At 40.4% G+C, this 15,827-nt stretch overlaps 1 protein-coding gene across 1 annotated transcript in view; it reads left to right on the forward strand.

The window, feature by feature from the left end:
* The window catches only part of ITPR2 (inositol 1,4,5-trisphosphate receptor type 2), a 599,561-nt gene that overhangs the window by 227,832 nt on the left and 355,902 nt on the right, over nt 1–15,827 (forward strand). The window contains exons 22-24 of the mRNA XM_069585523.1: nt 7,896–8,089; nt 12,144–12,273; nt 14,251–14,308. Coding sequence (XP_069441624.1) covers nt 7,896–8,089; nt 12,144–12,273; nt 14,251–14,308 — 382 coding nt within the window. The remainder of the gene's footprint in view (nt 1–7,895; nt 8,090–12,143; nt 12,274–14,250; nt 14,309–15,827) is intronic.

A 15,827-nucleotide genomic window follows, 5' to 3' on the forward strand; every position in this document is an offset into this window, starting at 1 on the left:
TCTACTTTATATTCAAAAAAAAAAGATGGATAATAACATTACTATACCTTAGTAACATGTTTTCAGTAGGTTTTGCTTTGCTCTATTTCTAACTGGAAAGTTGGAATCTGTCAATGGCTTATCAACATACTGTGTTCACTGAGTGTTTATTCAGAATGAAAAAGATTAGGTGTTATATCATATCCTCTGTCCATTGAGTATTCTTTACAAGCCACTCCTCTGCAAGACTCCTTCTTTTAGAGGTGATACTTTGTGTCAACCCCACGGGTGTGTTAGTGATTATGAGCTATGATTATGTGGTGGATCACACACTCATTAGCAAGGTGGTGACTGCTGTCATAGAACATAACGCAACAGAGAAGAACTGTTTTTCAGAAGTTTAGTGAAAGCATGCATGAATCCTCCGCTTTTCATTTTGAGATAATACCTCACAATTATATGGTATTTTTCATGACTTTTGGGGCACATATTATATAAGTTTATTCTCACAAGAAATTGGAAACTTTTTAATTAGGATTAAGATTCTGAACATCAGGTGGTGAAATGGTTTGTGAAAGATTTACACTAATTTAAATCCTTCACCCCATTCAAAGCCTAGTTCAAAATTGTATTTCTTTAGTGAAGCTGCCTTTTAGTCTCCTTACCCTAAGATAATTTTCCCAATGGAAAAAAAAAATGTCCTAAGCAATTTTGTATACTGTCCATGCTGTGTTATTACTATCTGTTCTTAAATTTGGGATGAGGGGCATGTTTTCTGTTTTCTTAGCTGTATTGAAATTTTCTGGGCATCTCTGGTGGCCAAGTGGTAAAGAACTTACCTGCCAATGCAAGAGATGTAGGTTTGATCCCTGAGCTGGAAAGATCTCCTGGAGAAGGAAATGGTAACCCACTCCAGTATTCTTGCCTGGGAAATCCCATGGACAGAGAGAAGAGCCTGGCAGACTACGGTACATGGGGTCTCAGAGTCAGACATGATTTAGCCACTAAACAACAGCAACAGGTTTTCTACTTCTCTTATGTCCTTGGCAACCCACTCCAGTATTCTTGCCTGGAGAATCCCATGGACGGAGGAGCCTGGTGGGCTACAGTCCACGGGTCGCAAAGAGTCGGACACGACTGAGCGACTTCGCGTTCACTTCACTTTATGACCTTCTACACCTCATGTCCCTAGTATAAAGCCAGGTGAACACTGACTGCTTAATAAATACTTTCTGAGCAGAGACTGCCCTTAGAATTAAATTGTATAATGTAAGCAAAATGCCACAAGTAGTGTGTGGACAATTATTTAATATTACCTAGTTGGACTGAGGAGCCTGGTGGGCTGCAGTCCATGGGGTCACCGAGGGTCGGACACAACTGAGCGACTTCACTTTCACTTTTTACTTTCATGCATCGCAGAAGGATGGCAACCCACTCCAGTGTTCTTGCCTAGAGAATCCCAGGGACGGGGGAGCCTGGTGGGCTGCCGTCTATGGGGTCACACAGAGTCGGACACGACTGAAGCGACTCAGCAGCAGCAGCAGCAGCAGTTGGATAAGATCACTTGAGAATACTGTGAGCAGATTCATAATATGATTAATAGTCATCCCACATTTTCACTACACAGTTTAAATTAAGATATTTTCTTTCTGCATTTGGTAGGTTTTCTGAGTCCTAGTATAAAATCTTTGTACACTTGGAAGGTGCCTTTAGTGTAGCAACATGGTACGGAGAAAAGATGCACATTGATGTTAAGTAACCTGAATCTGTGACCTTGCCACTTGCTGCTGTATAAAATGGGATGGGTTCCCCACCTCCCTACCCTGCTGTGAATGGTGTGTGTAGCCTAGCACAGTATTAATACATGCAATGTGATATGCCCTTGATAAAGTCAGTTTCCCTGATTTTGCCTTATTTCATTCTTATCTATTATACTTTTTAACAAATATGTTTTTAAGTAATGTGAAATTATATATGCTTTTTGAAAAAATTTAGAAAATTAAGAAAGTGTAAAAGAAAGCAAAAAAAAAAACCCCACTCACCTTGATGAAACTTACCCTTTAGTTTAATAATACCTATTTTTTAATATAAGCCTTTTAACAATTGGGCTTCCCTGGTGGCTCATTGGTAAAGAATCCACTTGCAATGCAGGAGGCAAGGGAGATGTGGGGTTCAGTCCCTGGTTTGAGAAGAACCCCTGGAGCAGGGAATGGCAATCCACTCCATATTCTTGCCTTGGAAATCCCATGGACTCAGGAGTCTGGTGGGCTGCAGTTCATAGCATTTTTAATAATTCATTTTTTCATCCAACTTCTTTTATTTGTGCAGTAATCTAATAAGCATTGATTGAATGACTGTAGCATGTCAGACACTGTACCTGGTGCCGGAGATAGAGTAGTAAACCAGGCAGAACCTCTGTCTTCATGGAGCTTATGTTCTTTTTGGGGGAGAGGGAAACAATAACCACATACACAAATATAAAATATGATGTGAGACAGTGATAATGCCTTGACTGAAACGTAAAGCAGGATCCAGAGTGATGGCAATTCTTCTTTAAGAGGGTGATCAGAAGAGGTCTGAAGAGGTGACATTGCACCAGAAATCAGAAAGGATTTTGAGGGAGAGAGCCAAGTGACCATCTGGGGACCTCCAGGCAGAGGAATACCAACTTCTCTCCTGTTCCAGCACATGGATTAAAACCCCATGTGATTGACAGAGGAATCGGTAAAGCAGATGTGGTATATAGGATGCATATACACAAAGGAATGCTACTCAGCCATAAAAATAGTGGAAGAATGCCATTTGCGTCAGGAAGTCCATGGGATTGCAGAGTCAGACATGGCTGAGTGACTGAACAACAACAGTGCCATTTGCATCAACACGGATGGACCTAGAGATTATCATACTAAGTGAAGGAAGTCAGAAAGAGAAAGGCAAACACCACATGATATCACTTATATGTGGAGTCTACATTGTGACACAATATCTACAATCATCTACAAGAAAATAGACTCACATAGAGAACAGACTTGTGATTGCCAAGGAGAAGAGGGGATAAGGAAGGGATGGAATTATTAGATACAAACCATTATTTATAAAATGGATAAACAACAAGGTCCTACTGTATAGCACTGGGAACTATATTCAATATCCTGTAATAAATGATAAATGGAAAAGAATATGAAAAAGAATATATTTATGTATAACTGAATCACTTCTCTGTACTCTGGAAACTAATATAACATTTAAGTTTCAACTATACTTTAATAAAATAAATTTTAAAACTATCATGAGCAATTAAAAAAAAAAACCTATGTGGACTGTATATGTAGCTCTTATTCTTATCTGACTTTGAACTGGGAGTGCCAGTAACTGGGAGTGGTTACTTACTTGTCTATTGGGATGCTAAATCTTAATCTTTTTTGATTTAGATTGATACTATGTTCCCTGTTACTCTGATTATACCATTATCTTAACTAAGGTTTTGATCTTGTCTTAATGCTTTCTTTGTGTATGTGTGCATACAGAAAAGTCGTTTTAGAACCCAGACCCTAACCACTGGGAGGAAGCACTGCTCCAGGGAATGGTCAAAATAGAAAACTGCTCTAGTTCTAGGGAGTGTAGGCGTTTTCCAGCAAGAGGTTTATAAGGAGCTGCTAAGCAGGGAGGGGAAGTAGGAAGATGTCCTGAAACATGTCTTTATGGTTTAACATCATTCTGTTTCAAATGAATTATGAAAACAGCAGATATATTTTTCCAAGTCCAACTATAAAAATATGTTTCAGGGAAATAAGAATGGTTTTGGTGTTATCCATTTTTTGGCTTCCATTACTCTAAAGCATTGAGAGTTGCCTTTGGTAGGCACAAAACAAGAAAATTGCTGTGAGCAGTTATTCATAAAACTCTTATCAGATATATCTATTTCTCTTTTAAATGCTTAGAAGATTTCAGAAATGTCTATCTGAAATCTGAACAACTAGAAAACCCAGATGATCAATTTTATTCTTATGTGTTCATAGGTGAGAAGTATTTCTTTAAAAAAAAAATGTTCATTTGACTATGGCAAGTCTTAGTTGTGGCGTGTGGAATCTTCCTTGCATCACGTGGGATCTTTTGTTGAGGTGTGTGGGCTCTCTAGTTATAGCCTGTGGGCTCAGTAGTTGTGACACTGGAGCTTAGTTGTTCCACAGCATGTGAGATCTTAGTTCCCCAACTAGGGATCGAACCTGCATCGCCTGCATTGCAAGGTGGATTCTTAACCACTGGACCACCAGGGAAGTCCCCAGAGAAAAGTATTTCTAACAGAAAGAGATAGCAGGTAAAGAATGACTTTAAATAAAACACCAGAGGACTACAGTAAATTTCAGTCAATCAAGTAAGATTCTACTAAATCCCTTGCACTCTCTGTAAATCCACAAAAGTGTTAAAGATTGTTGAATCCCATAGTGCGGCCAGTAATAAAATGACTTTGGAATAAGGAAAAATTCAATTATGTTGGAATTGGTAATGGAAACTTGACTCATGAAAACCATCAAAGAAGCAAAGCAAAGAACTCTCAACCCATTTCCAGTCACCATTTCTAGTATGCATTTACTGTACTTGTCTCGCTTTGGGGGGTTTTCTCTTGAGGTGATTAGGATTAGCATGCATGCTAAGTTGCTTCAGTCGTGTCCGACTCTGTGCAACCCTATGCATTGTAGCCTGCCAGGCTCCTCTGTCCATAGGATTCTCCAGGCAAAAATGCTGGAGTGGATTGCCATGCCCTCCTCCAGGAGATCTTCCCCAGCCAGGGATCAGACCTGCATCTCTGTGTCTCCTGCATTCGCTGGCAGGCAAGTTCTTTACCACTAGCACCGCCTGGGAAGCCCTAAAATACCTATACAATCATAATGAAAGAACCTGTAAAGTCTGTCTGCTTTTGTTTCTAAGAACTTCCTTCCTTTGTAGTTTTACGTAACAAATGTGACTCCCTTTTTCAAACCATCTCAATACACTTTGTACATAAATCCAAATTCTAGCTTCTGGGTTAACATAAAGGACATCGAAAACTTGAATTTATTCGGAGGATTTATATTATAGTATAGTAGCCTTTTCACTGAAAGTAGTATTAACTAATCATGGTTGAGAAGGGACATCCTAAGATTTCTTCTTTTGCATTGTTGAAGACTAATCACCACTGACTTCTCTGGTAGCTCAGCTGGTAAAGAACCCACCTTTAATGCAGGAGACCCCAGTTCGATTCCTGGGTTGGGAGGATCCCCTGGACAAGGGATAGGCTACCCACTCCAGTATTCTTGGGTATCTCTGGTGGCTCAGATGGGAAAGAATCCACTGGCAATGTTGGAGACCTGGGTTCGATCCCTAGGTTGGGAAGATCTCCTGGAGAAGGAGATCTGTAATTACCCGGATCAGAGAGTTGGACATGACTGGGTGATTTTCACTTTCAATCACTTCTGAGATATCTCAACAGTCCTAGAATTAAAAAAATTTTCTGCAGAAAAAATGACGCCTTGCTTGTCTGTGATTTTTGTGGTGTTTGATTTACGTTTTCCAAGCTGTAGTAGTTCATAATTGAAGCACTTCTCATCACCACCCAAAAACTCTGGAAGACATAGCATCTTTTAATTTGCAAACTCAGCATTGGCCATACACAGAGAGGTTAGGAGAGTTTTGTGGCCACCAAGTGCCACAGGCATCTAATGATGTATTGCCCCTGGGATGAGCCCTCCCATTTCATTGACAACATGTGTTATCCATTATGACAGAACTGGCTACTAGATTTTAATTGCTTGATGACAAGATCTATATTTGGGGGGCGGCAAGAATTGTCTGGGTGAATGTTTTGTGTGTAACAGTCATTTGAATTAAATGGTTATTTTCCTTGAAATTCTAAATAAGGTGCAGACAATGTGGGTGCCTAGGATTTTTGTGTGAATCAAGGGTAAGAATAACAGAAGAGCCTGTTCTGTGTTGGTGGTAAGCAAGCATCATTTGGAGGCTACTGCATATACATACTGGAATCGAGCCTTGGATAAATGTACTGGTTGAACATTGATGATCCAAAACTGTTGCCGGCAACTAGATCGCATGCCTGCAGTTGGTGGGGAGATGTAGGAATGCTTAGTTGTTAGGATTATTTGGGAACCACAGACAATGAAGCGTTCTGCCTCGAGGTTTTTCTGATAGAAAATGAGACTGTCTCAAATCCTTTGTCTCAAGCTTGTCCAAACTTGAAAATTATCTTTCATGTATTTTTTCTCATCCCCGTTTTTGGGTTTACTCTAGCTGCAGTGTAATAAAAGGTCCTAGACTCTCAGAATGAAAACCCTAATTAATTTCTGCCTGGAAGATACCACTCTAGAAAACAATATTCCTTCATTGCATTCTCAAAAGTGTATTACTTCAGTACCACCCTCTTTTAGGTATACTGATTTAATCTGTGGATAAGATAATGCATTTTAAAAGGCATTTCACCTTTCACAGTGTACAAATAATATCAGTTACCACTGGCTTGATGGTAATTGTGGTCTGTGCACAGGACCATGAAGATACTCTTGAGTCATCCTTTAAATATTTTCCTTTTCTTTATTTGTTTGGCTTTCAATCCTGTAGGTATTCCCACAGTTTATGGTCTTTGCTTGGAGCTGAGGGTTTAATCTCTTCCCATCTTATTTCCATTTCCCTTTCTCTTGGTTTATACCCTGAGACACTTGGGGAAAGGAAAATTCTTTGCCAGATTCCTAGGTCTTTGCTTGAGGCAAAGCTCCATGAACACCCACGAAGCAAAGACCACTGTTCAGAAAAGAAAGCAGAGAGTTCTTTCAAATTCTCATTTCTTGTTGTAGGGATTTAGAAGTGAGAAATAGCAGAGGAGAGGGTAAATCATAGCAGTGACAGGAGGACCCTTTGGTACAGCTGCTTGTGGTCAGCGTGAGAAATGAGTGTGTGGGCAGTTTCGTGCGTGCTTCGCGCTCAGTCATTCAGTCGTGTCTGACTCTTCTGCGACTCCATGGACTGCAGCCTGCCAGGCTCCTCTGTCCATGGGATTCTCCAGGCAAGAAGACTAGATTGAGTTGCCATTCCCTTCTCAGGGGGATCTTCCCAACCGAGGGACTGAGCCTACATCTCCTGCATTAACAGGCAGATTCTTTCCCGCTGAGCCACCAGTGAAGCCTGTGGGCAGTTTTATTGGAGGACAAATTAAATGAGGAGCCAAACTCAAGATGCAGGAGAGGCAGGATGCCTCACTGAAAATGATGCTTAGTAATTTGTTTCTGTAATTATCTCAAACACAATTGCTTTTTGTGGATTTTGAATTATGATTTTAAATTCAAGTTGATGAAGAAATGGGTAAAATGTACTTCTCTAGAAAAGAGTTTTCTTAACATGAAGCTGTAAAAATCCTCCTCCCAAGCTTTTTTCACAAGCATTATGAAAGCCAAGCTAAAAAATCCTAGGCTTGAAGGTAGGATTAGGACAGTAGTCACCATGTAAGTGTTTTCCTGTAGTCTTTGTATCCTCACTTGCAATGTTCTTTATGGTAGAGATTGAATGCCTTTCTTCCTTGTTGACTGTAAGAGTTAGTGCCTCTTGGTGTGATGGATGGTAGGACTTGCTATGTTCCAGAAGGACCTGGTTTGGATATTGTTAGAGCCAGCAACAACTCACCTGCCGTGTGTCATTTGAAAGCATTTTCTGAGAAAAGTAAACTTGTATTTCTAAAATCTGCTATTCTGAAATGTGTCTGCACTATTTTAACTTGATCTGCAAGGAAGGATCCGGAGCAGGGCTGATGCTCTTCTTTCTCATCCTTAGTGCTCTTCCTGCCACATTTTCAGTCTGGTTGCGGCCAGCGGATGTAACAGCTGTCTCCTGAGGTCGCGTGTGTGTTGACTTGTGGGCTTTTCTTGTGCCAGGGAACAATGTCATGAGAACCATCCATGGGGTGGGAGAGATGATGACCCAGATGGTGCTCAGCAGAGGCTCTATCTTCCCCATGAGTGTGCCTGACATTCAGCCCAGCCTGCACCCCAGCAAGCAGGGGAGCCCCACTGATCACGAGGACGTCACCGTCATGGACACCAAGCTGAAGATCATTGAGATTTTACAGGTAAGGGCCTAATGGGAGGCAAGCAACAAGCACCTACCTGTGCCTGTTGGCTTAATGTCTTAACTTTTTGTTCCAGATCACGGTGTAAATATTCTGAAATGCTGTTGATCTAATTTTATTTCATTTAAGATAATGATAAGCCTGGTAAGAAATCTCACACTAACACTATTTAACATATTCATTACACATGTACATGCCCATTAAATAGTTTAATGATGATACCTAACAAATGTGGAGTGCTTTGAGGTTGGCATAACTTCTTTAATATATATTTTATCATTTGACATTGACCTTGATTTAATTTTACCTTAATTTAAGAAGGGCTTCAGAGTAGGCAAAGTTAAGATTGAATTCCAACTCTTTTTTTAACTTTTAATTGAATTGGACATTTGATTCTATGTATACAGATTTATCATAGAGACTTTTTATTTTTATTAACTTAAAAGTTAATTACTATTTTTAGCATTTTATGTAAGTGACTGTCTTGATGTTTTTGTTTCCAAAAGGCTAGGAATAATATATGTAAATATGTTTATTTATGTATGTACTTATTTTTAATTTTGGCTGTGTGGGCTCTTAGTTGCTGTGTGTGGGCCTTCTCTAGTTGCAGTGAGTAGGGGTTACTCTTCATTGCCGTTCTTGGGCTTTGGTGATTGTGGTGCATGGGTTTAGTTGCCCCACGGCATGTGGAATCTTCCCAGACCAGGGATTGAACCCGCCATGTCCCCTGCATTGGCAGAAGAATCCTTAACCACTATACCACCAGGGAAGATCAATAATATATACATTTAAAAACTAACCTAGTCTAATACCTATGTCCATGAGGTTAAAGGAGTAAACTGCTATTTTGTGACCAGTGGTTTAGTATGGGATAGTAGATAAAATCTCATTACTATAGCTATGGATTCTTAGCATTTTTTTTTAAGTTTGGAAAGTAGTTTTATGATACTTTAATTATAGCATTTATTCCATATTTGAAAATTGGAGCCTGGAGTTTTTGAGGATCTATTAAAGTTCTGGCTACAGTTTACTAAGTCTTTCATCCTAATTTAATGTAGACTAGCTACCAGAAGTGGGTTAGTTGTCCTGGAAGGATCTGTACATTTTTATTTAAAGTAATTAGATTTATAACCATAAAAAGTTTCACAGTTCCTCCACGAATTCCAAATGCTAAGTCCCAAGAAATTATTGGCAGGCATCCCAACCCTGTGTTCACTGCCCTGAGAAATCACTCAGTTGTCCTGTTCTTAACCCAAGGAAGGTGTTGATCACCTGACCTGTGGGCCTAAAGGGCTCCCAGCCTAGTGTCATCCTCCTCATGGGACAGACTCTGAAATACATGTCCTCATTTTAGACCAATAACAGTTACAGATATTCTGAATTTACCAAACAGTCCATTATAGCTAAAAAATGATGGCATGGCAAAACCATGGCAGAGCAGAGCAGGACTGGCTTCCTTTTGCTGCTGCCTTTGGGTTCTTTATGTATTTCTTGTTGAAATTCTGTTCTTGCTCCAGCTTTTGTATGTCTGTGTCTGACTCTGACTCCCTGTGTCTGTGTTCCCCTGTGCTCCTCTTGAATGTTTCTTTTTTTGAATGTCTCTTGAAGAATTTCTTTGCAGCCACGTTCCTCAAGCTAGTCGCCTGCTTTCTTGCCAACTCCTCTTCCTCTCCTGCCCTTCCTTTCTTTTCCCATCGTTTTGTGTATTTTCTTTAAGGCTTTTTGTTTCTCACCCATTCTCTCCCTCTGTCTGTCTTCAGCCCTTTGTTAACTCTCTTTTGTTCTTCCCTTTCCCCCTCCCCTTCTACCTTCGATTATTTTTCACAATTAACTGTATTAGACATGAAAGTTTGAATTTTGGCTCTATTTATAAAATACAATTCTTTGAATATTAATCGTCAACTAAAAGCCAATGAGTGTTTCATTAATTTATGTTTTCACTCTTTGTTCTTTACATGAAACTGAAGTGTTAGTCGCTTAGTTGTGTTTGACTCTTTATGACCCCATGGACGGTACCTGCCAGGCTTCTCTGTCCACAGGATATTCCAGGCGAGAATCCTGGGTTAGCTTTCTATTTCCTTCTTCAGGGGATCTTCCCGACCCAGGGATCAGACTCTGGCAGGCAGATTCTTAACCGTCTGAGCCACCAGAGAAATAAATTCACTTAAAAAAACAACTCTTCATTTTATGCATCTGCGGTCTAGCTTCTGCTCCTGTCATTCTGCTCACCAAGCCCACTGGTCCTTTCTCAGCCCTCTTCTCCCACGATCTGTCTCCAGCTTTGAAAATCCCTGAAGTAACTGGAATCAGTTCAACTAATAGCTGTAGTGGTGCTCAGTGCATGCTAATAAGAGTTTCTTTGGTGTTTGCTTTTCTCTCTGGATTATATGCTGTTCAGAGGCAGGTTTTATACCCTTGGCACCTTTTCCGCACTCTTGGTACCTGCCTCAGTACCTGGCTCAACAAGTTTGTGGAACTTGACTGAACATAGCGGACATGGAGCATGGCTGTGACCCAGGAGGAACATAAAGGTCTAGCAGAAGAGGAATAGGGAGCAGGGAGGAGAGAGGGGCATTCAACTTTGGACCTGTAGCTGTAAATAATGTGTTGGGTGAGCAAAAAGGAGAAAAATTGATTTGGACTGGGGAACCAGGGAAAGCTTCATTTCAAAAGGGATTCAAACCTTGGAGGATATCTCAAAAGCTAGTAATTATGGGGTAGAGGAGAAGAATATTCAAGGTAAAGTGAACAATGGAAATAAATGTGAGGAGGCAAGAGAGACACTGCAGGCATTCCAGCCTGTGCTGCTGGGATGGAGAAGAACCAGAGGAGAGAGAGGAAGGGGGAGGGAGGGTGGGAGGAGGGAGATGGGGGTCTGACACTACTGACTGTGGCATAGATAGTGAGAACTGGGTTTGGGTACCACCAAACCCCAAGTTTTCTGAAACTTGCATGACCATTACTGTTTGCTGTCCCAATGAGCATCTCTTAAGAGAGTGCAGGGGACACAGATAATAATTATACTGGGAGCAAAGGCTGTCCCAGGACTCTCCCAGGCAGCCTGGGATGGCAGGTTGCCCTGTGCAGGTCTGCCTCTCTGTTGTTTGCCATCTCCACTCAGGTAGCAACATATACCTTTTCCTTCTTGATCTCCATTATATTTATACCACATGGGTAGCCCTCGATCATTTCCTAAGTATGTTAACAGTGCTGCAGCAGGGACTGACAGCCCTGTAGTTGAGACTCCGTGCTTCCCCTGCGGGGGTGAGGGTTTGATTCCTGCTTGGGGAACTAAGATTCCACATGCTGTGCAGTGAAGCAAAAAACAAGCAACAAGAACAAACAGCGCTATAGCAAAATATGTTTAGTTTTTCCAACTCAATCACTCTTCTCGAGGACCCTGGGCTCTAGGCACTCGCACCCTTCTCAGTGCTGAGCACAGATGGGAACATTATTGGTACTTAGTCTCTGTCAATACGTCCATTAAAGAGAACAAGGAGAGCAACACAGAGCCAAAGAGAGCCAGGGCAGCAGTGAGGCATATCCCTGGTATACCGGATGCTGTTACTTAAGCTGCCCCTCTGAAGCCTAGATCAAGGACTCCTTTTGTTATAGTCAGAATCCACACTATTGTAGCTAAAATCCTGGCCTTTCTGTTGTGAATGAGGGTCTCAGCTCCAGCACTTTTCTTGTGGAGCCAGTGGAAACTCTGCTCAGGGCTCGGGAAATTATGTCACCATAATGTCTTCATCCATATCTACTGGATAGCCCCACCTGGAATATTCCAAGAGTGATCGTGGGAAGTCAAGTTGTCTTCCTTTCAAAAACTGTTGAGGGATTTTACTGACATTGGCTCCTGCAAATGCCTCACTGTGCTTAGTGTTATGATTGTTTATCATTTGTGTGATGGAAGTGTGGAGTTTTCCAGTAAAGTTTCGAAGTAGTTCATGTGACATGTTGATAGTTACGTTGTTCTTGCTGTCCTGGAATGATATGAATTTTTAAACACCATGCTGATGAAAGGAACTTATGTTGTTTTTAATGTTTCTTATAGTTTATCTTGAGTGTCAGACTAGATTATAGGATCTCCTATATGCTGTCAATATATAAGAAGGAATTCGGGGAGAACAATGGAAATGCCGAAACGTCCACCAATGGCTCTCCTGATACTCTGCTGCCATCAGGTATTACCTTTGTGACAATATTTACTCTCTGGATGATGTGTCCATGAGAACTTGAAAGTTCCTTTTGATGTTTTAAGACAAGAAGCATCTGTATGAGACAAAAATGTCCAAATAATCTCCACCAATGAAATGAAGGAGCTGAGACAGAAAGTAAATAACTTGTCAAGAATGGCAGGGAGGATGCTTGCTGCTCTGGTGCTCAGTCCTTTGAATGCAGTTTCTCTTGTTATCTTCACAACTCCACAAGTTTGAGTACTCTTTATTGTGCCAGTTTACTGATAAGAAGACCAAGGTTAGAGCGATTCAGGTACTTGCTTAAAGTTATGAAGTAGTGGAAAAGGGATTCTCTCCGAGTTCTCTCCAACTCCAGGTCTGAATCTTTTGAGAATTATGCTGTTTGGGTGAAAATCCAAGGGGATTATTTTTTTGGCTGGATCACAGAGCATGTGAAATGCATCTATCAGGAAGAAAGGTATTTTGTAGGAATTACCCAACTCAAGAATAAAGACATGGCATTCCCATAGAGGTCTAGATGTGGGTGTTAGTTTTACTGTGTATGTATGTGTGTTGGTTCTTTATTATCTTGTACAGTTGTAAACTGGTACTGTTTTTCAGTTTTTCACATTTAAAGTGTGTAAGAATGAAGCTGCTCTCTCTGTGAGTATAGGAGCATAATGAAAAGAGCATAAAAATTATTATAAAAATGTTATGACTCTAGACGGTACCTTATGAAACCTAAGAAATATTAAATCACCATTTTTTTTTTCTGGCTAGATCAGGCCAGCCATGACAAGCTGGAAACTATATCATATTGAAGATGGAATCTTTATCATTGACGATTTAGCCAGTTCACTGAACTCTTTTCAGTGGGGTAGGAGTTATATGAAACTTCTTGGGAACTACAACCACTGTGATAACATCAGGGAGCCTCTTCTTTGTGCATCAGTCAGTTTGATAGGAAAGTCAGAGTAGTTAACATGGATGCTAAGCCAAACGTCCTGCTCCCTGACTCATCGGTACCATCCAAAGGCAGCGTGCTCTACAGATGGAGTTCAGCTCTCCTGAGCTAGAAGTCTCCTTGGCACATTTGCAGCTGTGTTGTTTTTATGCTTCCCAGAAGTGTAGAACCCCAAGGGGCTATTTCCAGGAATGAAGAGGCAGAACCAGAAAGTCTTGCTGGCGTCTGCATTGACACTAGCATAACAATTATTGGCTCTCAGAAGCCAGACTTCTGGAAAAAGGAGCTCTGTCAGTAAAAGTGTGGGAGAGGAAGTCTAGGGGCATCCCCAGAAAACCAGTCTTCTTTGATTTATCTGACCTCTTAAATCGGTTCTGTTTGTATGAGGTAGCTTTCTGGGAATAATTTTTTCCCTTTTTATATCTTGCTCCTTTTTCTTTTCATGCTTTGGAGATGAGAAATAAATTGTGTACCTATCACAGACATCTTCAAAATGTTAGTGGTGGGAATGGGTGAGGAATCAAGACTGGTTCACATTAAAAAAAAAATGCACTCTATCCCACAAGAAGAAGGTATGGAATTGCGAAAGTAAGCTTAGGTAAAAAGATCATATTGTTTGGAAGTACCATGTAATAACAAGGTTCCTTATAGGTATATTGTGATTCTTTAAAAAATATTATCTTCCCATATCATTATCCATTTAGATTATATGTATGTATATAGATATATGTGTATGTAGTTATATATATATGTGCTTATATAGATGAAGAAACTGTAAATAGTTCTTTGTGATCTTTTCAATATATCTTTGAGTATAATGATTTTAAAATGTAAGCTTCAATTTAAAATATTGATGAATAAGGGAAACTGTATTGTGACTTTTTAAAGTGTTAATTGACTTTCGGTGGCATAAAGAAATTAAGACAAAAATATTTTTAGGTATGCTACATTAATATAAATATTGGGACTCCTAATTATAAAAATATAAAGAATGGATTTTTTACCACTTATCTTTGCAGCTATTGTTCCTGATATAGATGAAATTGCAGCTCAGGCAGAAACTATGTTTGCTGGAAGGTATAGTAGCATTTATATATCATTATTTTATGAATAAGATTTTACTTAGAATTTTACAATAGTTTGTCATTCCCTATATCTATTTAATTTTATATCCCTTATGGTTGCCAACATAACTCTTGCCAGAAATGAAGCTGCGAATTTACTATAGAAGAGAAAGCATAGCTTTTCTTTAGGTCAGGTTAAAAAAAAAGGACGGGAGAGATGAGATCAGTGTATTGAACTTTCCCCTGAATTCTTTGCTTTTCTTTCCTCAAATAATGACAGCACACGAATGCCCTTTAAGTCCCCTGGCAAAAATATCGCTGGATCTTGCAAAACACTGCTTCCCAAAATCTGAGAAATTTGAGGCAAGAAAGTAACTTCTTTCAATGTTATCATTAACTATATGTGAGAACTAATGCTTTTTATCTGCCAGTTGAAAATATCTGTATGATTGAAGAAAATGAAATATCTCTGCCATGGCTACCCTCCTTTGCTGTCAGGAGCCCTACTATTCATTGTTTTTAAGTTGCTTCTTTGGTTTCCCCAGAAATGAAACTAATAGTCAAAAAGAAAAGTAAAAACTGTACGATGTCTGAGCTACAAATATTGAGTTTGTAGCACCCATTTTTATCGCAGATGTGCCATATATACCTAACAGATTTCTGTACTAACCCTTTTGTAGCATTTTCTTTGATTAGCAAGAAAGAGAAGAAAGACTCAGGGAAGCCCCAAAAGGATTTTTATCTCTAGTGAACTTTTGGTTTAGGTTTGTTTTTATATTGTTTTGCCAGTTTCTGCTGTTGTTATTGTTACTGTGTTTTCCTATTCAAGTATTTCATTATTCCCTAGAAGAGGATAAAGCAGTGTATGATTTTCACCGAAAAATAAACGAACTTTTCATCCGGGTAATCGAGCCCACAGTCCGAATACAGCAAACTCGCAGAGTTGCTCTGGCTGTGGCCGTGCCTGTGCGCGTGCGCATGCGCATGCGCATGCTGTGCCGCTGTGCTGCACGGCCTCACCACCTGTCCTGAGGAGGTTTTGGGCCTGGCGGGGAAGTGGGGGTGGTTGGTACATTGGCCCTTGACGTGCATCCAGCTGATATGCCTTCTCAATAAGCGCTTCTGGATTGATTCAGATCTGTCTTTTGTCTGTGCCTAGATTACCAGATCATCCCAGTTTGCCTGCTGCTTTCCTATTGCAATCACTGAGAGTCCCCCATCTTGGGAACCTTCTCAGTCTTGGACAGACTGGGACTTTGGTCACCCCTCCTTTCATGGACAATCACAAGCTTTTCTTTATGTTCCCTTTCCTCATACATTGTGCCTGCAAGCTAGATCGCTTGTCGTGTCCAAATCTTTGTCACCCTATGGATTGTAGCCCTCCAGGCTCCTCTGTTTCTGGGGATTCTCCAGATAAGAATAATGGAGTGGGTTGCCATGCCCTTCTCCAGGGGATCTTCCCAACCCAGGAATCAAACCCACATCTCTTATGTCTCCTGCATTGGCAGGCATTCTTTACTACTAGCGCTGCC

This window comes from Ovis canadensis, chromosome 3 (genome assembly GCF_042477335.2).
Source record: "Ovis canadensis isolate MfBH-ARS-UI-01 breed Bighorn chromosome 3, ARS-UI_OviCan_v2, whole genome shotgun sequence".
NCBI lineage: Eukaryota > Metazoa > Chordata > Mammalia > Artiodactyla > Bovidae > Ovis > Ovis canadensis.